Source organism: Lissotriton vulgaris, chromosome 12 (genome assembly GCF_964263255.1).
Source record: "Lissotriton vulgaris chromosome 12, aLisVul1.2, whole genome shotgun sequence".
Taxonomy (NCBI): domain Eukaryota; kingdom Metazoa; phylum Chordata; class Amphibia; order Caudata; family Salamandridae; genus Lissotriton; species Lissotriton vulgaris.
In genome coordinates, this window is record NC_141700.1 from 228,626,869 (window position 1) to 228,653,067 (window position 26,199).

The 26,199-nt window shown below is 47.5% G+C and overlaps 1 protein-coding gene across 1 annotated transcript in view; it reads right to left on the reverse strand.

Annotated features, from left to right (window-relative positions):
* LOC147673836 (chemokine-like factor) overlaps positions 1-26,199 on the reverse strand; it is a 365,715-nt gene that overhangs the window by 84,030 nt on the left and 255,486 nt on the right. Inside the window, exon 3 of the mRNA XM_086946422.1 lies at positions 13,595-13,690. Coding sequence (XP_086802548.1) covers positions 13,595-13,690 — 96 coding nt within the window. The remainder of the gene's footprint in view (positions 1-13,594; positions 13,691-26,199) is intronic.

The window sequence follows — 26,199 nt, forward strand, 5'->3', positions numbered from 1 at the left end:
GGGAGAAGGAGTGTCGATGGCTCCCCTCCGCCAGGTGTCGATCGCCCCCAGCCTCCCCGGGCGCTGGCTCCACCCCCCTGCTGGGTGTCTGGACTCCCTCATCCCGGACCTCCCGACCTCCAAGTGCGAGGGTCCGGACATCAAAGGGCGCCAGACCTATAACTGGGGCAGCTCCAGAGCAGGAAGGCAGTTGTATCCTGGAGTCGAGAGACACCGAGACAAATTCATCCTTGGAGGCCTGCTGGCGCTGCCGCGGCTCCTCTTCGTGAACCACCTTTGCAAGGCCTGCTGGCGCTGCCGCGGCCCTCCTCGTCGTGAACCATCTCAAGGCCTGCTGGCGCTGCCGCGGCCCTCCTCGTCGTGAACCATCTTCAAGGCCTGCTGGCGCTGCCGCGGCCCTCCTCGTCGTGAACCATCTTCGAAGCCTGCTGGCGCTGCCGGGGCCCTCCTCATCGTGAACCATCTACAAGGCCTGCTGGCGCTGCCGCAGCCCCTCCTTGCGAACCCTCCAGCTCAAGGATTGTGAGCTCTACCTTTTGCTGCTTCTGTACCAGACCGGTACTCAGACTGTCCCGCTACCCTTTTCCCCAAAGAGACTAGAATTGACAGGATCCTCGTATCCTGGTCCTACTGTACCGCTCATCACCTTGCCTAAAGATATATATAAAAGTGTGCAGAACTTATCCTTGTGTGGTGTCTATCTGTGGGGGGGAAGTTACTTGTCTGTACGATTACCGGAGAGGGCCCTCGCCGGAGGCCTTTCCCCCCTGTACTCGGCCGACCCTCCGGGTCTCCGTCTAACATTGGTGGCCAGCGGCGCGATCCGAGCCGACGCATAATCGTACAGAGAGTAACTCACCCCACGACACACAGCCACCATGACGACAAAGGAGAGTGGAACAACAGAAAAATTTCTGATGGAAAAGCTGGAAGAGTACAGCCACAAAGAACTAAAGCAATTCTGCATAGAACTGGGCATTGCTACCATGGGACTGAGCACGAAAGATGACCTCAAGCACGCCTTAGAATCTTGGGTGGAGACGGAAACATCCCCACCCCAAAATCAAAACCTCGAGACCACCGAAACCAGTACCACCCCTGTGGACGAAAGAAGATCGGGCCTCTCGTCCGAAGAGGCCCGAGAACGGGAGAAAAGCCGGCTCCACGAATTGGAGCTGGCCCGACTCCGCTTAGATGGAGAACTCAAATTGGCAGAACAAAAAATAACCCTCGAACACTTGCGGCTCAGGGAAGAACGAGAAGAGAAAAAGAGCCAGAGGGAGCTGGAAGAAAAAAGACTAGCATACGAGCATGAGCGCAACTTGAAGGAGCTAGAAATTCGACGGCAAAACAAAGACCTCGGCGTCTCCGGGCACCAGAGCCCCACTGCCCCTACGGACCCTAAGGTCCACATCCCCAAGGACGTCGTCAGGGAATACTACCGGAACGATGATATCCAGCAATGGTTTAAAGCCTACGAGGTAGCAATGACCTCCCACTGAATCCCGCGGAGCGACTGGGGAGCCGGGTTATGGGGAAAATTCGTCAACGAAGGAAGAGACGCCCTGCTGCAACTTCCCGACCACCAGATGACATCCTACGACCACATGAAGGCCGCCCTCCTCACTCGCTATGGGCTCACGCCCGAGATGTACCGGCAGAGGTTTCGAGACTGCAAACAAATCCCTGGTACCGCCTGGGTGGAGTACGTGAACTTTTTTAGCCGAGCCTTCGAGGGGTGGATCAAGGGCAGCCAGGTCACCACCTACGAGCAATTATTCGACCTCATGGTATGGGAGCACCTCTCCAATAATTGCTTCGTCGAACTAAGACAGCACCTCCTTGATAGTAAGCTGACCGAACCTCGGAAACTCGCCATCGAAGCAGACCGATGGGAGAGCACCCGAGTCCCTCGGAACTGGCCCAGCGAACAGAACAGAGCCTCCCAAGGGCCCCACCACCCACGGGGGGAGGAGGAGGCCAGGTTCGGGGCCGGGACACCGTCACGGTGCCCTCCACGAGCAACCCCCCGCCCCCGGCCGGAAGAGGAAGCCCTCCAACGCGACCAGGGTTCCGCGCCAACGTTACCTGCCACATATGCCAGCGACCCGGCCAATACGCTAATGATCCGAACTGCCCAAAAAATCAGAGCCCCCTGAACCGCCAGATCACCGCCACTGCCCTTGAAAAAGAGCTGGGCCAAGAAGACGCCGAAGAGCACGAGCAGTACCAGCCCGAGTGGGAACCAGCCGCCATGTCCCTGGTCTGTCTAGGGGAGAGGGACATGGTCCCGGGGGCGCCCATCCCCGCCAACACGCAGAAATACAGCCAGTGGGTCACCATCAATGGACGCCGGGCTGAAGCCCTCCGTGACACAGGGGCCAGTGTGACCGCAGTCCGCTGCCATCTGGTGACCCCTGACCAGATCCTACCCAATGTACTTTGTCCAGTGCGGTCGGCAGACAACGCCGAAAGCCTGTGCCAGATGGCCCGCGTCCCCTTCGAGTGGGGAGGGGTGTCCGGCATGCTAAAAGTAACTGTCTGCGACGATGCCCCGGTGGACTGCCTTCTGGGGAACAACCTCGAGAGCTCCCCCTGGGCAGCCGTTGAGCGGAGGGAGCACCTGGGGATGCTTGGTCTCCCTGAATGAGTCTGTGTAACGACCCGATCCATGGCCGCCCGCTCCATCTCCAGCCCAGAGGAACAGGAGTGGCCCGAACCTCCTCCGCCGATCGTCACAGAAGAAGCCACCCCTGAGCCTGGTCCTCCGGGGTCCGGCAACGAAGAACCGGATCAACTCCAAGACCTCCCGGAGCTGGCCCAGTGGCGCCAAGAGGGTGGCCCCACTCAGGAGCAGTTCCGCCAGGAACAAAGAGCGTGTCCCTCCCTCGAGGGACTCCGACAACAAGCCATAGCCCAGAGCGCAGGGGATGCCTCGGGGGCCCACTGGATCTACTGGGACAACGAGCTGCTCTACAGTGAGCAGAAGATTGCCGAGCTGGGAGCCAGCCGGGTGCTGGTGGTCCCCCTCCGATTCAGAGACTTCCTATTGAACTTGGCCCACGATGTGCCTCTTGCCAGGCACCTGGGGCAGGACAAGGCGTACAGCCGCCTGGTGACCCACTTCTATTGGCCGAAGATGCGGAACGATGTAGCAAACCATTGCCGGACCTGCCCCACCTGCCAGGCCAGCGGGAAAAGCGGCCGAAAACTGAAAGTGCCCCTGCAACCCTTTCCCATCGTCACTACTCCCTTTGAGCGGGTGGGAATAGACATTGTGGGGCCCCTGGAGCCCCGGACAGCACAGCGACACCGGTTCATCCTTGTCCTGGTGGACCATGCCACCCGCTATCCCGAGGCCATACCGCTCCGGACCGTGACAGCGCCCGTGGTGGGCCGAGCCTTGATGGGGATCTTCTCGCGGGTGGGCTTCCCCCGAGAAGTCGTCAGTGACAGGGGCACGAACTTTATCTCCAGGTACATGAAGTCCCTATGGCAACAGTGCGGGGTCACCTACAAATTCACGACCCCCTATCACCCGCAAGGGAACGGACTAGTAGAACGATTTAACTGCACCCTCAAGGGGATGATCATGGGCCTGGAAGAACCCCTACGTCGCCAATGGGACGTGCTGCTCCCGTGCCTCCTGTTCGCTTACAGGGAGGTCCCCCAGAAATCCCTGGGCTTCAGTCCGTTCGAACTCTTGTATGGACACCCCGTCCGGGGCCCCCTCAGCCTGGTTAAAGAAGGGTGGGAGATGGCCCCTCAGAAGACTCCCCCTGATGTATACAAGTACCTCCTGACCCTCCGTAACCAGACCCGGCGGTTCAGGGAACTCGCCAAGGCCAACCTCGAAGCCAGCCAAGAAGACATGAAGCGCTGGTATGATCAAAATGCCTCATCCATCGAGTTCGAGCCGGGACAACAGGTCTGGGTGATGTCCCCGGTTGAACCTTGTGCCCTCCAGGACAAATGGACGGGACCCTTCAAAGTGGTGGAGCGCAAGGGCCCCGTCACCTACCTGGTCGACATCGACATGGAGTCACCCCGCAACCCCCTACGTGTCCTCCACGCCAACAGACTCAAGCCCCACTTTGTGCGCTCTGAACTTAGCCTCCTGATGGCTACCGACAGTGGGGCTGAAGAAGACACCGAGCCCCTCCCCGATCTCCTGAAAACACTTGAGAAAGATGGCTCCGTGGAGGGAGTCCACCTCTCCGATGCCCTGTCCCCAGCGCAACGCCAAGACTGCCAAGAACTGCTAATACAATTTGCCGACCTATTCTCCCTCATCCCTGGGGTCACCCCCTGGTGCCTCCACGACGTTGACACCAGGGATAGCCCCCCTATCCGACACAGGGTGTACAGGGTGCCTGATCGAGTACGCGCCTGCATCCAGTCGGAAGTCTCCAAGATGCTAGCTCTGGGAGTGATCGAGCCGTCCGACAGCCCCTGGGCCAGCCCGGTCGTGCTGGTCCCCAAGGCCGCCGCCCCGGGCGTCGCCCCCGAGCTCAGGTTCTGTGTAGACTATCGGGGTCTGAACGCCGTCACCAGGACCGACGCTCATCCCATTCCACGGGCAGATGAACTGATTGACCACATGGGGGCCGCCCGCTACCTGAGCATCTTCGATTTGACAGCAGGCTATTGGCAGATCGGCCTCACCCCAGGTGCCCAGGAGCGATCCGCCTTCTCTACCCTGGATGGCCACTAACACTTCAAAGTGATGCCATTCGGAATGAAGAACGCCCCCGCCACCTTCCAGAGACTTGTGAACAAAGTGCTCGAGGAGTTCAGCGCCGCCTATCTGGACGATGTTGCTGTGTACAGCCGCCACTGGGCAGAACACCTCCACCACCTACGGGAGGTCCTGAATGCCCTCCGGCAGGCCGGGCTAACCATCAAGGCCAGCAAGTGCCAGATCAGCCAAGGGTCCGTGACCTACCTGGGACACCAGGTGGGAAGTGGCCTGGTGGCCCCCCTCCAGCTCAAGATTGCCGCCATCCAGGCCTGGGAGCCCCCGGTCACCCAGACAGAGGTCCGAGCCTTCCTGGGGCTCACCGGGTACTACCGGCGCTTCGTAAAAGACTATGGCAGCATTGTGGGGCCCCTCACAGAACTCACGTCCAAAAAGAACCCCAAGAAAGTCAACTGGACTCCTGAATGTCAGGCGGCCTTTGAGAACTTGAAGGCCGCCATGTGCACCGCCCCCGTGCTCCAGGCCCCCGACTACAGCCGGGAATTCATTGTGCAGACGGACGCCTCAGATCATGGCGTAGGGGCCGTCCTCTCCCAACTCAACACCGAGGGAGTCGATCAGCCAGTGGCCTTCATCAGCCGACGCCTGCTGGCCCGAGAACAGCGCTGGAGCACCATCGAGCGGGAGGCCTTCGCCGTAGTGTGGGCCCTCAAGCAGCTCCGGCCCTATCTCTTCGGTACCCACTTCCGGGTACAAACAGATCACCAACCCCTGCAGTGGCTGATGCAGATGGGGGGAGAAAACCCGAAGCTGTTGCGTTGGTCCATCTCCCTGTAGGGGATGGATTTCACTGTGGAGCATCGCCCCGGCCAAGACCACGCCAACGCAGACGGCCTGTCCCGCTTCTTCCGCCTCGGCGAGGAGAGTACCCAAGAGGATGGGTGACTCTCCCTGCCTTCAGCTGGGGGGGACGCATGTTGGACAGGCCTCGTGGCCGGCCCGTCCCCTCCCCGCATGGCGGGTCGCGGACCCCTGCTCCTCCTGTTCCCCGGACAAGAACCACCCCTGCAACCCGCCGGGGCAACCCCCGGCCCTTCCCCGACGGAACCATGGCTCCTGAACCCCACCGTACCGGCTGGCCCGGGTCCCTTCCCGAACCCCGGTCTCCGGCCCAGCCGCCATTTTGGACACTACACGACCAGGCCCCGTGGCCTCGGGTCGACCTCGGCCTCGGGCCAAGCCAGGCCCCGACATCGAGGCACCACCATCCACCCAGGGGGTGAAGAGACCACTTGGCAGGTCAATGGGAGAAGGAGTGTCGATGGCTCCCCTCCGCCAGGTGTCGATCGCCCCCAGCCTCCCCGGGCGCTGGCTCCACCCCCCTGCTGGGAGTCTGGACTACCTCATCCCGGACCTCCCGACCTCCAAGTGCGAGGGTCCGGACATCAAAGGGCGCCAGACCTATAACTGGGGCAGCTCCAGAGCAGGAAGGCAGTTGTATCCTGGAGTCGAGAGACACCGAGACAAACTCATCCTTGGAGGCCTGCTGGCGCTGCCGTGGCTCCTCTTCGTGAACCACCTTTGCAAGGCCTGCTGGCGCTGCCGCGGCCCTCCTCCTCGTGAACCATCTCAAGGCCTGCTGGCGCTGCAGCGGCCCTCCTCGTCGTGAACCATCTTCAAGGCCTGCTGGCGCTGCCGCGGCCCTCCTCGTCGTGAACTATCTTCAAGGCCTGCTGGTGCTGCCGCGGCCCTCCTCGACGTGAACCATCTTCGAAGCCTGCTGGCGCTGCCGCGGCCCTCCTCATCGTGAACCATCTACAAGGCCTGCTGGCGCTGCCGCGGCCCCTCCTTGCGAACCCTCCAGCTCGAGGATTGTGAGCTCTACCTTTTGCTGCTTCTGTACCAGACCGGTACCCAGACTGTCCCGCTACCCTTTTCCCCAAAGAGACTAGAATTGACGGGATCCTCGTATCCTGGTCCTACTGTACCGCTCATCACCTTGCCTAAAGATATATATAAAAGTGTGCAGAACTTATCCTTGTGTGGTGTCTATCTGTGGGGGGGAAGGTACTTGTCTGTACGATTAGCGGAGAGGGCCTTCGCCAGAGGCCTCTCCCCCCTGTACTCTGCCGACCCTCCGGGTCTCCGTCTAACAGCGGTCATATTGTCTGCGGTCTGATTGTGTTGCCAGACTTTCTCGAGGGTGCGGCAGTTCTTCATGGAGTCCTTAAGTTCGATGGTGAACCAGGGGGCTTTTTTGCTTCTGGGCTTGCTAGGGGGTGCTTTAGAGGTGCGATGTCGTCGGCGCAGTTGGTGATCCACTGTGTGAGGTTGCTGGCTGCTTCGTTGGGGTCTGGTGTGCTGGCGGGAGGGTTCTGGCGGAGGAAGGTGGTGAGCTGTTCGGCGGTGATCTTGCTCCAGCTCCGGCGAGGAATCTGTTGTGGGCGGTGGAGGGTCGTGTTTTTCCTGAAGCCTAAGTGGACGCAGCTGTGGTCAGTCCTGCGGAGTCCGGTGGAGTGGCTGAAGGAGATGTGCTTGCTGGAGGAGAAGACGGGATCAAGCGTGTGGCCGGCGTAGTGGGTGGCGGTGTTCACCAGTTGCTTGAGTCCGAGGTTGGCGAGGTTGTCCAGCAGGGTGGTGGTGTTGTTGTCATTGTTGTTCTCCAGGTGGAAGTTGAGGTCCCCTAGGAGGATGTAGTCAGAGGAGGCGAGGGCGTGCGGGCTGATGAAGTCTGCAATGTTTTCGCTGAATTGTGTGTGTTGTCCCGCGGGTCTGTAGATGAGGGTGCCTCTGAGGGTCGTCTTGGGGTCAGTGTGTATCTGGAAGTGGAGGTGTTCAGCACCGGTGAAGGTGTCGTTGGAGTTGGTCGAGATGCGGATGGTGTTCTTGTGTATGATGGCGATGCCTCCTCCGATTTGGTTGACGCGGTCCATCCGGGTGATCTTGTATCCGTCCGGGATGGCTATGGCGATGTCCGGCGCTGAGGAGGCGTTCATCCAGGTTTCCGTGAGGAAGACGATGTCTGGTGATGTTCTGTCGAGCAGGTTCCAGAGTTCCATGGTGTGTGTGTGGACAGAGCGGGTGTTGAGCAGGATGCACTTAGGGTGGTTTCTGTTTGTGCTTGGCTTGGCGGGAGCGGTGCAGGTCCGGAGGCAGGTGAACTTGCAGGCTTTGCAGATAAAGGGTCCGTGGGTGCGTTTCGGGGTGGCTCGGTAGCAGGCGGGGTACCGTCTGGCATTGAGTGCGTGGAGGGTTGCGGCGTCGTAAGTCCGTCCAGTGGGATGGCGTCCTTGGGGGCCAGGGGTCCTGGCGCTGGGTGCGGTCCAGGCGCGGACGGGCGCAGCCGGGCTTGCCTTTGGCGCGCCTTCGGCACACAATCGGCACGCCCACTGCGCGTGCTCGCTGCGCGTACGCGTTGACTCCGCCATAAATGGCGAAGTGGGAGGGATGAGCAGCTGGGAGGCGGGAGCGGGGCGGCGAATGGGGGTAGAGGAAGGAAAAAGGGGCGGGGCCACAGGGGAGCAGCGTATGGGGCGCGGGGGAAGAGCAGGAAAAAACGGGCGAGGGGGACAAGGGAACGGGCAGCACACAAGCACAGAGACAGGCAGGAACAAAAAATACAGCAACAGAATAAACAGAATAAACAATAAACAATACCGTACAGTAACTAAATTTCAGGGGCGGCGACAAAGCACGGGCGGAGACCGCCGAGGAAACCGAAAGGCACAGCTGCAAGGCAGCGGCGGGCTCAAGGCAGCAGCGGGGAGCCTGGCACACTCACGGGGAGTCACGCGGTGTGTGGAGCGACCGGCCCAGAAGGGTCAAGGGTCACCGCTCACAACCGCGTTGACTCCGCCATAAATGGCCAAGTGGGAAGGAGGAGCAGCTGGGAGGCAGGAGCGGGGCGGCGAATGGGGGTAGAGGAAGGAAAAGGGGCGGGCCGCAGGGGGGCCGCGGCGGGGAGCGGGGGGAGAGCGGAAAAAAAAGGGCGAGGGTGCGGGGGACAAGGGAACGGGAAGCACACGAGCACAGAGACAGGCAGGAACAAAAAATACAGCAACAGAATAAACAATAAACAATACCGTACAGTAACTAAATCTCAGGGGCGGCGACAAAGCACGAGCGGAGACCTCAGAGGAAACTGAAAGGCACAGCTGCAAGGCCGCGGCGGGCTCGAGGCAGCAGCGGGGAGCCTGGCACACTCACGGGGAGTCACGCGGTGTGTGGAGCGACCGGCCCAGAAGTGTCAAGGGTCACCGCTCACCACCGCGTTGACTTCGCCATAAATGGCCAAGTGGGAGGGAGGAGCAGCTGGGAGGCGGGAGCGGGGCGGCAAATGGGGGTAGAGGAAGGAAAAGGGGCGGGCCGCAGGGGAGCAGCGGCAGGGAGCGGGGGAGAGCGGGAAAAAACAGGCGAGGGTGCGGGGGACAAGGGAACGGGCAGCACACAAGCACAGAGACAGGCAGGAACAAAAAATACAGGAACAGAATAAACAGAATAAACAATAAACAATACAGTACAGTAACTAAATTTCAGGGGCGGCGACAAAGCACGGGCGGAGACCGCCGCGGAAACCGAAAGGCACAGCTGCAAGGCAGCAGCGGGCTCGGGCAGCAGCGGGGAGCCTGGCACACTCACGAGGAGTCACGTGGTGTGTGGAGCGACCAGCCCAGAAGGGTCAAGGGCCACACAGTAGAGAGTAGTACACAACCAGAGCAAGAGAAGAGACTGAAAAAGGAATGAAATGGAATGATACAGTATAATGATATGTAAGAGATGATTTGTGATAGTATTACATAAAGATGGAGAATAGTGAAAGTTGCTGAATGACAGAGAAGAGCAGGAAATAGAGATGGTGCTGAGCCCTTTTTTCGCATCATTTTCCCTTCAGAAAATTGAGAAAATATTTTTTAAAGAAAAACTTAAAACGTGCTGTGCAAGAAAGTATGTGTTTTTTCCAAGAATGACATCAACCAAAAAGATTGCTGTGCCATTATCATTGTCTTTCCAGCTTTTAGGAACAGGCAGAGTTGTTCTTACACCTCAGTTTCTACAACTTTGTAAGTGGTGGTCAATTTTTCCTATTATTGTGGTTTCTGTATAATTGGAGTTTGTGAAATCCCTGGGTGAACCCAGAAAGCAACACATTCCTGAAGAGTAGACTACTGGACCGGAGTAAAAATGTTTTAAGAAAATGGGAATATTGCGAATGGCTGTTAGATGGCGCACACAGGGAACTTATTATTAGTATTGTGGGGGCGGAGACTCAAGGAACATGGTAGCGGGCTAACGCCGGCCGCGGGTGCCCTGTTGGCAGCATTACGTTCTGATGCGGAGACGAGCTGGTTACAATGAGAATCACCCGGTGTACAAAGACCCCGAGAATAGCATGGAAAAAGCTCAGGGGGAGCTAAAGATAGGAGGGCTGGCCTTACCCGACCTACTTGCTTATTGTCACCCCTTTCATTTAAAATTTTTTAGAATGATAGCAAATAAGGCTGATTCATCCTTTATGGGCCTCCTGTTCCAGGCAATGCTATATGATGTTCCACTGCGACAGGAGTTTTTTTCTTTATAAATTTGGCAACCCCAAGTTTTATAAAAAAGTCAGACTCAAGATTCTATTAGCTGCACTAAAAAACGGGGTACATCAGGAAAAGCCTGGGAATATCGTATTATACGGCACAGGCCCCAATCTGGGATTCCCTAGGTACCCCTGAATGCCTACAGGACCGATTATCACAACCACTTAGATTAGCAGGTATTAAGTTGTGGGGAGATCTTCAGAATGATACACAACTCATTAGTTGGGACCTAGTCTTGAATATAACCAGCAGGACTTTGACAAGATTTAAGTTCCATCAATTGTCCGCATGGTGGACAATGATGATTTGACTCTATTTCTAGGTTGGGACCATGGAAACGTGAGGTATCATTTTGGTACGGGGCCTTTATAAACACAGAGGATTGTCTAGAATCGGAGCTGGTGAAACGCTGGGGCAGTGTTTTTCCCGAAAATGGGGATGGTTTACAGAAACTCTGGTGCAACTGTTTTTATGTTACAGGCTGTTGTTAAACCCGCTAATCTTAGGAGAAACCATCTATACACGGCCTACAGAGTGTACTGGACCCCGTGGAAATTATCTAAGGTGACTACGACGTTCTATCACTGCCCTAGATGTAAGTACCCAGCCTCTGATGACCTGCATATATTTTTTGGATTGCCCAAACATCGGATGCTTTTGGAATGAGGTATGTGGTTTCCTGGAGGAGGTGTTGTCTATACAGATTGAAGTATGTGCAAGGCTAATCTTTTTCGGACTTTTGCCAGATTTTTGTATTAATGTTCCAGCAACGAAGCTTGTATTCTATATAATAATCATTGCCAGAAGGGAAATTTGTTCCTCCTTCCTTTGCGGATTGCCTAAAGAACATCATTATGATTAGTCAATCTGACATGGCCTGTGATAATACTAGCACTGATAAGATCTGGGCTGCCCTGGAGGCCTGGAGAGAAAAGTAAGATCAGTCCTATGATTATGCCAGAGGTCTGTGGGTCCCGTCCTCCTAAGTAACATACGGTTTCCCAGGTGTCATGAACAGGAGTGGGACTAGGATACAGCCATACCTCTGGGAGAACTCTGCTCCTCTTCAGGCTCCCTACAAGGGCGGTCTCAAAATGGGCTGGTTTGAAGGGCGTGGAGTAATCCTATCTAGAGCTTGTTGGATGGCATGTATGAGGAAAAAAAAAATGTTTACTATTATTGTGGTTTCTGTATAATTGGAGTTTGTGAAATCCCTGGGTGAACCCAGAAAGCAACACATTCCTGAAGAGTAGACTACTGGACCGGAGTACATTTTTTTAAAAAAAATGGGAATATTGCGAATGGCTGTTAGATGGCGCACACAGGGAATTTATGGGCCGCTGTCTGCTCCCACAATACCGGCATGTGAGATTCAGAAATTGGAAGCTCTTGGTCACGGGCCATGCCTGCTGAGCCAATGGATATCAATCCTTTTGAGGTTCTGTTAGTAACCAGGCCATGGTTTGTTACAGCAATTGTGGCAGCAATGCATTGACACATACCCCTGCAACAGACAAAGAGCAAGGATTCTCCTACTATGTTCCATCTCTCTTGCATATCACATTTGTCATATTATAGATTTTGCAATTTGCAAACCCATTTCCAAATCGCATTTTCCCTTAAGTAACTTGTTAGTTTGGATTTGCGGTCCCACAAGTTACAATTTTGTGGACTTTGCAACAGCAAAATCTAATAGCACAATGCAAGCCTTTTCACTGGACTACCGTATTTTCCGGCGTATAAGATGACTTTTTAACCCCTTAAAATGTTCTGGAAAGTCGGGGGTCGTCTTATACGCCGGGTACCAAAATTGACCGTATGTTTTACATAGCGCGGACTTCACCCGAAGGTGTCAGACCGCTTCTCCTATAAGACAAGCTAGTAACCACTTATGTTATCAAAAATTGCTGTGGCCTAGGGCACACTCAAGGGTACGAACTGTGACTGTGGTGACATTTCACAAATCATTAGCAAGCAACAATTCAATGGCTACATGCAACAACTACAAAATAAACTGCTACCGTGCTGCTGTGTCCATAGCGGTATACACCTGTTACAACGCAACTTTTACAACTACCTACCATTACAACGCAACTTTTACAACGCATACCATTACAACGCATTGCGCTGGGGGGCGCTCTAGGATAGGGAATAAGTTTAATTTACTATCCAACACCTTCCCTAGTGTCCACGGGGACTGGAGTTGGAATAGTAAATTATACTTACCACTATCCAGCACCTCTAAGCGCTATGCGTTGTAATGGTATGCGTTGTAATGGCCGCGTTGTAATGGTAGGTAGTTGTAATGGTATGCGTTATAACGTCATACATCCGTCCATAGCATGTCCTGGGCAATCACCCTCCCCTCCACAACAGACTTATCAAGTGGTAAGTGTAGTACGCCTGGCAAACCTTCTAATTCACCGACAAACACTGCGCAAGTTTTAAAAGCAAACAAATGGCGCCGTGAGCCCTACCTAGACTGCAGCTGCACATCCCCAGGCAGACGAGGCGCTCCTCCACATGTGCTGATCTCTCTCTCCTTCCGTAATTCTTACGCTCATCGGAAGGAGAGGAGCGTCAGTACCACATGATCTCCTCAGTCCATGGAGATAGAAAGGGGACTGTAGGATGTTAGGAAGTGGGGGTAGTCTTATACGGCGAGTATAGCACGAAACCTACATTTTGTCAAGAAAAGTAGGGGGTCGTCTTATACGCCGGGTCGTCTTATACGCCGGAAAATACGGTATATATGTGTTAACTCCTGTTAACATGCACATTGAAATTCCAACTTGACTTTCCTGCATGGAGAATTTACCAGGTATGTTAAAATCACACACCGCTGCAGTTTTCTGTTGAAAATAATAAGGATAATTATCTCCCAATAATAAGCACAATTGTCACCAAGGTCCCAATTGTCATGTGACTGCAGCAAAGCAAAAAAATTGCAACGGTTGTGAAGCTGCAAAGTTCTCTATGCAACTTCGGGAAGGTTGTAAAAACAAAAACATCACAACTTTGCACACCCTGTGTTTACAAATCTACTATTTTTCAAATGTTAAGATGAAGAAGCTCCATGGGAGCAGATATCCACCTAAATGGGTTACCCACAAAGAAATATTGTTTGTGGCCTTAAGAAAAAACTATAAACGCTTGATAAAATTCGATATTAGGCATACCCACAAGAAAACAAGACAGCGCCTATTGATCTTTCTATCATTAACATTCAATAAAATGTTGAACTGTTTGACTCTTTCACGTGTTTACATTTCTGTAATATAGATTTTTAGATTAGCTCTACTGTACTTACCCCGGACGAAAGCATCAAATCATTAAACATGTCGTGTATTGCTATGCAGCATACAATACAAACGAAGACTCCAGATACTATGCAATTGAAAAAGTCCTGAAACAAAAAAAAATCAATTAATTCTCCCCTTTAAGCATTTAAGACCTAAAGAAGGAAAAAGTATCCAGGTTCCCCATTACAGAAATCTGCAGTGAAAAAACTAACATTGAATAGGTCTGCTATCTGTGTGAAGATCACAGATATCATTCTTTATTTAGAACAATAGTATTAAAAAACATACATTTATATATTTTTTATTACAGTGCAAAGGTAAAATTCGAGTATTTTACCACAGTACACCAAAACATCCATAAGAAAAACAGTTTTTAGTGCCTCAAAGATTGCATTTAACAATTAATTTAAACATGTAAAAAACTCTCCTGACAGCCGCTATTTCTCGAGTGTGGTTTTACCTTTCTGCACAATTCAACACCTTGCATCCTGGTTTTGGTTAAATATATTTGTTAAAACAAATATACACGAGCAAAGCCATGGCATAAATCATATATGCAGATTCATAGAGTATAATTTGCTAATTGTTACCATTTTTGAGGGAGGGGAGGGACATCATGACTGTGCCTATGGCAAGTCATGACCCCTTCACACATTGAGCAACACCAATAAAAATAATATTCTGCTCAGCATTTTTGCATATGTGTGTGTGTGTTCATGTTTTGGTGCTTTTATTGCACAAAATGAAGTGGGTTAGATGCCATATTTCACAACTTACAGTGAAATATGGGAACTTTTTCATGGTTGTAAGAAGTGCTTAATTTGTAAAATAATAAGTGCCAGGGCTCTGACCAGGAGGTCACTGCAGCTTGCACCACCCATCGCCCTTGTTAATGCCGCCAAAACAACTACTAACCATCTTTCTCGCATGTAAATGGGACAGTTCCGATTATTCCCGGTCCCCAAAGCTAAAGCAATGACAGGGGAGGCAGGTATTAGAAATTTTTAGGTGTATTGTATTCCTAAACAACCGTTGTTCTGCTCATCTCTAAATTAGATGAGCAGCGCCACCATGTGGTAGACTGTTCTAAGTATGGTGTTGACAATTAAGTGCCTGTGCCGAGCACCAGAAACCAATTAAGCACCAGAAAGCACCAGCTCAAATTAAGCAGTGGGTCAGAGAAATAAAAATGTCATCATTGTGACAGCCCCCCCCCCCAACCATTCTGCAAAGGCAGAACTACTAGTATTATGCGGCAGGAGGACCAATTTATGCAGCAAGGTTATCTAAATTATGCAGAAAAAAATGTGAATTATGCAGCACGTTCTCTGTCAGTATCATTTTGATCTATCTGAGACAGAAACAATATGTTTGGTGAAATTGTTTTTTTGTAAATTTTGTGACAAAAACAGTAAATTTATTTATAAAGTATACACTAATTGCCTAAATCCACTGACCCTCACTGTTGGAAATGGCCCTTTTTGCAGGGTTATCCCCAAACTTTTTGCCTCGTCCTCCTTTGTTTTTCCTGAATTGTGGTTGTTGGCTATAGGACTCTGGGCACTTTACCACTGCTGATCAGTGCTAAAGTGCATATGCTCTCTGGGTAAATTGTTATTGTGATTGGTTATCCATGATATATTTGTCTTACCAGTAGGTCCCCAGTAAAGTGCACTGAGTGTACCAGGACTGGTAACTCAAAATCTGCAAGTGGGCTTGCAGCACTGATTGTGCCACCCACACGAGTAGCCCTGAATAGATGTCTCAGGCATGCCACCGCCGTGCCTGTGCGCAGTTTGTTAACTGCCATGTTGACCTGCCCAGTGTACCCACTTGCCATGCCTTGCCCTTTTTACACATAGGACACCCTTATGGTAGGCCCAAGGCAGTAGCGGCCTGTGGTGGGAGAGGAATAGAATTCTTTATTTGGTTTTCTACAACCATAAAAAAGATAAAACTTTAAAATATATTACAATATAAGTTAATAACAAATTTTATGATAAAATACATCATTATATCTGGATATGTGCAAAATAGGTCCTACTCATTAATAACAATGTTCACAAGTTCGCGGTAGAGTGCATCATTAAATCTAGATCTGTACAGGGATTTCCAACTCATTAGTAAACATATTCACAGGTTCAATGTCCGCTTTTTTTTAACAGTGTGTCAATCAAAGTTAATAACTTTACAACACGACAAATTAAAATGGATGATGATCCCCCTGCCCAGCGGGTGATGGTATGCCTACATGTACGAATATTAAGCTCTTTTACAATTGGTTTTAAAAGCGTTCTTCTCGCTTCACTGACTGTAGGACAAACACACATCACGTGGCATAAGGACTCCTTATGATATCCACACAGTCTGCAAGTTAAGTTGTGATAATTCCCTTTCCAACTTGGTTGCAGATCCTTTGTTTCGTATACTCAAAACCGAAACAGCATATACTTATTTTTTAGGAACAATCTGAAGTGAGCTGCTAGATAGTCTTGGGTTATATTTTTACATAAGAATTTATCACTGTCCACGAACAACGTCTTTTTGCCACTACAATTTTGTCGACTAGTAAAGATAGTATTTTTGCAGAGCCATTGCACACTCTATGAAAAGCCACCCTCTCCATCTTGCTGTCCCATGCCTCTTCAATGTCCAATTCCATCAGAGCTGTTCTTAGGTGTGCACCCCATGAATACGGGTTTTTTTTGGTCGAACTGGGCCCTTATTTCTGTCCAGCATAGATTATTCAGGGTACCGGGTTCCGAAGAGCGAAGTTTCCAACACAATTTCACGAATACTGATTGCCTCTGGAATTTCTGGTTTTGAAGTCCAAACTCCAGGCGAATCTGGGCTGGTGACACTTCTCTAGGGAGCTTAGAAATGGCTTTATACACTTTTTTCTGTAAGTCATTTAAAATTTAAAATTCCTGGCCATGCCATATTTCCAATCCGTAGGCCATAGCTGGGAGTAATTGTGCTGCCATTGTTTTTAAAAGATGACTATAAGACGGGCAACTCAATTTTGTTTGTAGCTGTTTATATACAAAAATTAAGGTATGAGCCTTTGCTTTTATTGCATTTTCTGAGCCGTTAAGGACATACTTAGCTCCAAAAAGTATGCCCAAGTACTTGTAAGTGCCAACTTTCTCTATCTCTTTACCCTTGGTGAACCACTTGAATTTTTTCGATCTAGGGCCTACTAAACGCACCACCTTTGTTTTTTTCCTATTTATCTCCAACCCCTGAAGATCGAAGTAGTTAGTCAGGTGGTCAATGACTCTTTGTAATCCAATAGGGGTTTGGCTTAGGATCACAATGTCGTCTGCGTATTGCAGATACTGTTTGTGGTTCTCTGCCAATTTCGGGGATGACCATTTACTTTTGACAGGTGGTTGTTCAGATCTGCAAGGTACAAGTTAAAAAGGCTTGGGGCCAAAACACACCCCTGTTTCAGACCATTTTTTATTTCAATCTTGGATGATGCTATGCTACCATCTCCCAGCTTCACCCGGGCCCAGGTTTCACTGTGGAGGGCTACTATGGAGTTAATTAGTTGCTGTGGTACCCCCCATCCTTTCACTTTTGCCCATAGTCGTTCACGTGGGATTCTGTCGAAGACCGATTTTAAGACTATATAACATACACATAGACCTGATTTCTTTAGGATTACTTTTTCTGTAAGAAGTGCTATGCCTGCCAAATTTGAGCTTGTACCCATTCCTTGCCTAAAACCGGTTTGGTATTTGGGAATAATACCTTTCTCCTCCATCCATTCCTGTAAATGTAAAAATAAACATGAAGCATAAAGTTTTGCGTGAACATCCGTCAAGGCTATGAGTCTGTAATTACTAGGCTCATTGTGATTACCATTTTTATATATGGGATGAAATATGCTCCCTCTCCAAGAGTTAATGATCTTATTTTGAGAATACAAATAATTAAAAAGCGGAGTTACAAATTTTGACAAAAATTCTGCATCCTGTTTGAAGATTGGGTTTGGAAGCCCGTTCGGCCCTGCATCTCCCTCCTTTTTAAATTTTTTGTATTATTTCTTTTTGTTGTTTGTTGTCAATTAAGGTGGTTATGCCATTATGATTTGGTTCCGTTGATAAGTCTTCAGTCTGAGCTGTATCATGGGGGACTAAGATTTCTTCACTTTGTGCAATTTTCCAGAATGAGTGGTTAGTATGCTTACCCTCCTGACGGATATCCGGTCCAGGTTCCAAATTCATCATTTCATGGTTAGTATTGTTGTATACATTTTGTATATGTTGTTCCCACATCTGTTCACTTATTCCAGCTTTTTGAGATATAACTGTTCCTTTAATTAACTTATTTATTATGCCCCAGCATTCGCAGCTGTTGGGCTGTTTGCTGGCCCAAAGTAATTTTTCCCACCGCTTTTCCATACGCTCCTTTATTGCCAATCTACACCTCTCCCTAAAATTCTTCCTCATGTCACTAATATTGTTATTCATCACCGGATTTACGGATCTTATGACCATAACAGTTTTTCTTGATTCCCTTATGATTTCCCTTTTTTGATTGCGCAACTTTATATTAAACCACGGTTCATAAATTCTACTTTGTGGTCCTTGATGTCCTGGGCGAACCGGAAATTTATTTAAAAAAAAATATCCCAATTGTTCCCAAGAGTCTTCCGGTGATTAGGTACACTGTGAACCGGCATCGTTTATGTATTTATGTACAGCAACCATTATTTGAGGGACGTTTGTACCACGCCATTTTAATTTCTTCAGATTGTATATTACTGGAATTTCTGTCATTGCAGTTATTTTCTCTTTCTCAAACAGCTTTGCATTGATGGTCAAAACTTGCAGCAAATGATCACTTTCCGGGAATGTTGTATGTAAAAGGAATCAACTGTCGTGCAAAGTTAATTGCTGACTATGGTATAGTCAATGGTTGATTGATTCTTCCCACTTAAAAAAGTGATCCTGGCCGGTCGATCTCCCTTTATTTTACCGTTCAGGATGTATAATCCCATGATGTCCAAATAGTTTTTCAGCTCATTAGCCTCCAACTCCTTTTGACACTTTCTCTTGTTTGATTTACTCCCTATTAGGTTGGAATTAAAGTCACCTGTAATCATCATCTCACTATTTTGATGACTTTTCTGCAAAACCTTGATTAAGTTAATCATGCATACCAGTTTTTCCTTTTTCAGCTTTTTATCTGGGTGAATATATATATTTAAAATCAGCAGCTGCTAGGGCATTTTATTTCCAGAATTTTTGCTTTCCAAGTTCACAACCTGAATCCAGTTTTCACAAGTATCAAGTTCTTCTGTTTGCCAAGATAATTTTTCTGTTACATAAATGGACAGACCGCCCTTGGGTGTCCATATTTATGAATTTGTTCTGCTGAGACATGAAATTCTGTATATCCATTAATGGGTTTAGGAATCAAGTTCCAAGTCTCTTGTAACATGATAATATCAAAACTTTGTAGGAAGGCTTGCGTCTCAGGATCTTGGGCCATTTCATTGAATCCGTGAATGTTCCATGAACAAATTCTAATTTTGTAGTCCTTGGGCGTACCTAGATGTATCACTAACGACTGTAGCCTTTGGAGATCGTTAGAATCATCAAGATCGTTTTTGGCTCAAGAAATGAGGCACCCACAACCAATCGTGGAGTTCTTCCAGCAGTTGTTTTGAACAAGCTTGATCCTGATTTGTCATCTCTGTTGTTTTAATTAGCGAATATGAGTTTTTAGGAGTGGTGCTTCGTGCCCCTCTTAGGCAAGTTTTTGGACAATTCTTCATCCCGGATTTAATCGGGGGCACAGTATCCAATAAAAGTGGCTAAGGATATTTTGGATTTTTTGGGTAAGATGGAGAAATACATACAGAAAGCATCAAAGTTTACTCTTTCTGAGAAAATCAGAGCTGTTATTTCCTCTGAGGACCAAGTTGTTAGAGTAACCTCCTTTTCTGATAATGTTTTCATTTGCAAAAACTCCACTGTCAAGAGATCTGCTGTAGTGATATTACGCAGCTTTGGTATCTCCTTAAATAATCTCATTAGGTTTCCCCTATTTAAGGAGTCCAATCTGCCCTTTGTTTGATATTCTGGCTCAAAGATCACTTTATTAGATGACTCTTCAGGTTCACTCTGTGAATCCCCATTTGACGGGAACTATTCTGTTCTAACTGTGTGTAATAGACTTTATTTCTGATTTGTACTACATTATCTGAAGTCTCCCTTTCCTGCTTTATTACATTCACCTGACCATCACTTGTCGTGCTTAATTGAACAGGTTTTTGACGTACCTCCGTACTTATACGGTCTTGTAAGTTAGATTGCACTATTGGAAACTCGCAGACCCGTCCCTGTTTATCTAGGGACATTTTTAATTTATTCCAATTTTGGCTTTTCATAAATTCATTCAAAGAACCCGGAGATTTTTTAGAATATTCCAATAACAGCCTGTCCGATTTATTTTTGTTTCGATCTTCTTGTACTCTGTCTTGCGAGGTTACCATACTGTGTTCATTTGGCATTTCTTTACAATTTGAGGACATCATTTGTGAATTTAAAGACTCTCCATTTACACCATCTTGACTATTGGTTACGGTTTTATCATCAAGCCGTGTCTTTATGAAGGACTTGTCCCTATCAGAAATGTTTTCTTTATATCCTTCTTTTGACTGGTCTTTGATTTCTCCTTGATTTAGCTCCAAATTGTTTTCACTCACAGAAGCTTTAGAATTGACTGGAATGTCCTGTTTTTTTTTATAGTTGATGTACACTCTTTGTCTCGTTTTGTTTGTTTGACACCTTCATTTAAGTGTATTTTGCTTTTTTATGTACCTTAAGATGAATCACTTTGAAGGGATTTATTAAAACGTACAATCGGATCTTTCAACTGAAAAATGGATCCACTTAAGTCCACAGGAGGGTCTTTATTGCTAAGATGGTCGGTTTTATGGCTGTACAATTGGGAAAAAATTGGATAATTGTTTTTCTTTTCTTGTACAGTTTGCTTACTCGCAATTAGCCTGGCCTTACGTGCTCTTTTCCGTTGTCTTTTTGTTAATCCGCCATTTGATGGACTAGGTGTAGGAGTTAATTCATGGGCGGTTCGCACTTCCCCTGATCGATTTGATTCCTTGATTTTATTTTTTGTAGTACTGCCGTCATGTTGGGGGCAAGGTGTCTTTTCTTTTGTTCCTACTTTGTCGTCCATCATGTCTTTTCTTTCGGTCATTACTGTGTAGCGGGAATTCTGTTCTCCTACAGAACTGTGCATACAGACCTGGAACCTCGGTGAATTAGGATGGCCCAAAACTCACCTCAGTACCCAAAATCCCCTTACCGAGCTAGCTACAGTGTCTCATTGGTCATAACAAACTCCTAATGCTTAGACAGACCAGAACATGAACTTAGATTACCTCAGGTATCGTGGAACACATGAACACTCTTTCGTTATATAATCATTACAAACCAGAACGTGGAGTAAAAGAGGACACGTGCATTTTTGAAATATTTATTTACTAATGCAAGGTTCTCAAACGCAGTATCTTGTACAATACTAGCAAACATATTATAAGCAACAAAGTTATCAGCATAGTTACTAGTCCATAAAAGGCAAATGGTGACAGCATACTAAGATGCTGTAATGAATAGGAATTAACAATACCTAATTCACACCCTCCCTATTTAGCATAGTATTTTATATCTATGAAGGTCTCATTTGGGTTTTAGCAGGGCGGGCCCATACCTCAAAATCTCAGTGGCAGAGGATCACATTATCTTCCACCAGCTCTCTGCATGCGAAGCACCATCAAGTGTTTCTCGTGTGTGTTCAGCACAACAATATAAAACCCGCCTAGAGCCAGATTTTGGCAGCAGCATGTGTGTTATGTCTATGGACGTGCTAAGATCATTTCTCACAACAACATCGTGTTTAGTTATCCTTTCAGCCTTCAGCACTCACTGTGCAGACAGTGTACCGAGCAAAACAGATATCAGAGCAATAACATATTATTTCTCAAGTAAATCACGAAGCTCTTCTGGGTTGAAAGCTAAATCAACAATTATGTGTTGTGTGCAAAACGAGGCAGAAAGGTAAAATGGCGTTTAAACAATTAATAAGCTCATGCTAACTTAACACAGTATATAGAAAAGAAGTAGCTATATGACAACTGGGTGGTCCTTGTCAACCTTATTTTCTATTGGCTTAACAACATGTAGGATTTCTGTTAATATTCCTGGAAGGGATGCCAATTTAGCAATTATCTGTCTACAGCCACAATTTGAACTTAATAGGTACCACTGCCTGGAGCCTTACTTTGGTTGTCCTTAGTAATCAATACAGATAGTGAGTCCAGTTTGGTATTAATACCTGCAATATAAGTAGCAATCAAGTTCATTAGATCGATCTGAACATCAAGTTTATCTGATTGAAAGTTTAAAACAACTATGGCTCGCTGTAAGGATCTTAATAAAGTATCACTCCATTTTACTGAGTGGGAGGATTGCGATGGGAGTTCTGAAGTTAACTCAATTTCACTCACTGAGGAAATTGTAATTGGGGGTGACCGGGTCAATTGACTTCTCATAGGGCTAGTGTTTACCGTAATATTTTTTCCCTCCTGTCGGTCTGTGCACACTGAATATTTTATTGGAGTGGAAGCTGCCCCTCCTTCCTCCCCAACTTGACCATCCAGTGGTGAGCCTAAAACGGAACTCTTGCCTGGATCTTGAATGTGTGCATCCTCATTTGGCTGAGTATTCAAATTCAGTGCATGAATGAGGTCGGCATCATCTGATATGGAGAAAGAACTGATCCATTCATTGATTTGTACTTTGACATTTTCATTATGTCTAAATACACCAAGGTCTCCTTTTTGCGTTTGATACTCTCCATGTTTCCCTTCCCTATTCTGACGGGGCAGGTCCTTAGACTGGATTTTGGGCAGATACACCTGCGCTGTAGTAATTGTCAACACTTTTTTTAGTGACACATCGTCACTGGCCACCTCACCATTTGCATCTTGGTTTGCCTTAATTATATCATCCTCATTTATATTTGTTTCATGGTTTGTCATCCTTATGAGTGAGGGTTTTTCTCTTACGGAACTGGGTTGTATTATTTAATGTCGGTACTTAAACGTCCTAATAACTGTAGACTACCTTTGTCCTGTAATTTTGGGGGTATTGGACTAAGCAAGCCTTCAGCCCCATCTGTAGAATATATTGCGGCCATTAGTATTTTATATCTATGAAGGTCTCATTTGGGTTTTAGCAGGGCGGGCCCATACCTCAAAATCTCAGTGGCAGAGGATCACATCATCTTCCACCAGCTCTCTGCATGCGAAGCACCATCAAGTGTTTCTCGTGTGTGTTCAGCACAACAATATAAAACCTGCCTAGATCCAGATTTTGGCAGCAGCATGTGTGTTATGTCTATGGACGTGCTAAGATCATTTCTCACAACAACATTGTGTTTAGTTATCCTTTCAGCCTTCAGCACTCACTGTGCAGACAGTGTACCGAGCAAAACAGATATCAGAGCAATAACATATTATTTCTCAAGTAAATCACGAAGCTCTTCTGGGTTGAAAGCTAAATCAACAATTATGTGTTGTGTGCAAAACGAGGCAGAAAGGTAAAATGGCGTTTAAACAATTAATAAGCTCATGCTAACTTAACACAGTATATAGAAAAGAAGTAGCTATATGACAACTGGGTGGTCCTTGTCAACCTTATTTTCTATTGGCTTAACAACATGTAGGATTTCTGTTAATATTCTGGAAGGGATGCCAATTTATCAATTATCTGTCTACAGCCACAATTTGAACTTAATAGGTACCACTGCCTGGAGCCTTACTTTGGTTGTCCTTAGTAATCAATACAGATAGTGAGTCCAGTTTGGTATTAATACCTGCAATATAAGTAGCAATCAAGTTCATTAGATCTATCTGAACATCAAGTTTATCTGATTGAAAGTTTAAAACAACTATGGCTCGCTGTAAGGATCTTAATAAAGTATCACTCCATTTTACTGAGTGGGAGGATTGCGATGGGAGTTCTGAAGTTAAATCAATTTCACTCACTGAGGAAATTGTAATTGGGGGTGACCGGGTCAATTGACTTCTCATAGGGCTAGTGTTTACCGTAATATTTTTTCCCTCCTGTCGGTCTGTGCACACTGAATGTTTTATTGGAGTGGAAGCTGCCCCTCCTTCCTCCCCAACTTGACCATCCAGTGGTGAGCCTAAAACGGAACTCTTGCCTGGATCTTGAATGTGTGCATCCTCATTTGGCTGAGTATTCAAATTCAGTGCATGAATGAGGTCGGCATCATCTGATATGGAGAAAGAACTGATCCATTCATTGATTTGTACTTTGACATTTTCATTATGTCTAAATACACCAAGGTCTCCTTTTTGCGTTTGATACTCTCCATGTTTCCCTTCCCTATTCTGACGGGGCAGGTCCTTAGACTGGATTTTGGGCAGATACACCTGCGCTGTAGTAATTGTCAACACTTTTTTTAGTGACACATCGTCACTGGCCACCTCACCATTTGCATCTTGGTTTGCCTTAATTATATCATCCTCATTTATATTTGTTTCATGGTTTGTCATCCTTATGAGTGAGGGTTTTTCTCTTACGGAACTGGGTTGTATTATTTAATGTCGGTACTTAAACGTCCTAATAACTGTAGACTACCTTTGTCCTGTAATTTTGGGGGTATTGGACTAAGCAAGCCTTCAGCCCCATCTGTAGAATATATTGCGGCCATTGGATCCTTTAGAAAATGCAATCTCTGATTCTCGTTTTTTCCTCCAAAATTAAAAAAATCACTTTTTGGTGTTAACACCGAAACCAGCTTTCCTTTTGTGATGATGAATTTTCTTTCCTTCTCTTAATGTTTGAGGTAGAGTTGAAATCTGTTTTTGACATTTTTTTTTCGGTTTCCTCTGTGGTGTTTGTCGGGTTTTTTCTGATCTCATAATCCTTGGTTTCTCATGCAAACCCCTGACGGATCTGCTTTCTCAGAAAAAAGATTCCACTGGTTCAACTTGCACACTTTCCTAGCTGGCAGTGGGTATGGGGACTGGATCAGCCGATATTGGATGGCCCCCAAAAACCCTATATGACTGTATGACACACTATCCGCAGCGAGCACTCAATTAATTTCTTCCCTGTTTTTTTTTCTGAGGCCAGTGGTGGGAGTGCTGCTGGGCACTGACTTGGGGAGGGAGTGGGGCAGGGTGGGGTGTAGTAAACTACAGATTACGGCCGATTACAGGTAAATAAACATATAAATAAATAAAACGAATTTATTGTCTCCGCAGCCACTGTTCGCCGTTGCATCACCGGAGAAGCGTGTCGCCGGACCGTCCGGCGCTAAGGAAGCGTGTTGCCGCTGCCGCTGATTGCCATCGCATCACCGCAGAAGTGTCTCGCAGGGCCTGTCACGGCTCAAGAAACCACTAATTTTGCCTCAAGGCCATCGGGCATGCACGCATCGCATCCACGCTGTTGCATCGCATCAGAGATGCCATTTTAACGCATCGCACCGGATCGTCGCAACGCATCGAGGCGCCATCTTGTCGCATCGCAACCGCTGCGCAGGAAGAGTCGATACATCACCTTCTCTGCGATCCTTTTGTTTGTTCTGTGTTACGCATCTATGGTACTTTGAGAGAAAAGTGTTGCATTTACCATCTACAACTTTATTTTTGCAACAACCCTTTTTAAAGACATTCTATTGAGTATCTATATGTTAGACTTTGGTCGTTTTGGTCTTGTTCAGTTTAGATAAAGATATTTTATTTTTCTAAACTGGTGTGGTGTCCATTTGTGGTGTTTTCACTGTGTTACTATGAGTGTTGGTACACATACTTTACACATTGCCTTTTGGATAAGCCTGTATGCTCGTGCCAAGCTACCAAGGGGGTGAGGAGGGGTTATCCAAAGAGTGTATCCTCCTTAGCATGACTAGAAGCAAGGGTCCTATTTGGACAAAGGTACCTACCTCTGCCAACTAGAGTCCCCCAGTTCCAACACTCACTAATGCCCACTGTTTTATTAAAAATGTATTCAAGAAAGACCTACAAAGCTCAAACATGTCCCAAAATAAACATGTAATATTAAAAATATAGAAAGGACACCAGGTATAATATGGCCTTAGCCTCGAGGTTTATGCTATAGGAGTTGTGGTGATATATAAAGCATTACACTATATAATATCGTTTTACATTACTTAAAGCATCCTATATGTAAAAATAGAACACTTATAAAAAAAGAATAAAATCTTCATTCATTGTTCTACACTTCGTAAAATCAAAGACCTGTACAAAAAGTGCTGCACCATAACATTATCCTCATCTTAAGAACCATAATTATCATAAAACCGTTTATTACATTATTTGGTTTTCTTCTACAATTCTTCCTAATTTCAGACACAAGTTTATGAATTTAACCCCCCTGCAGGCCAGCGGAATCAAAGACCCAGCTAACCAGGTGGTTACAGCTTCCCTGCATGTTCGTATGTTCAAATTAGTGAATATTTCTTTCAAAAGTATCTTTCTTTCTTTTAAGAACTTCAGACATGCACAGAGAATATGTGATAG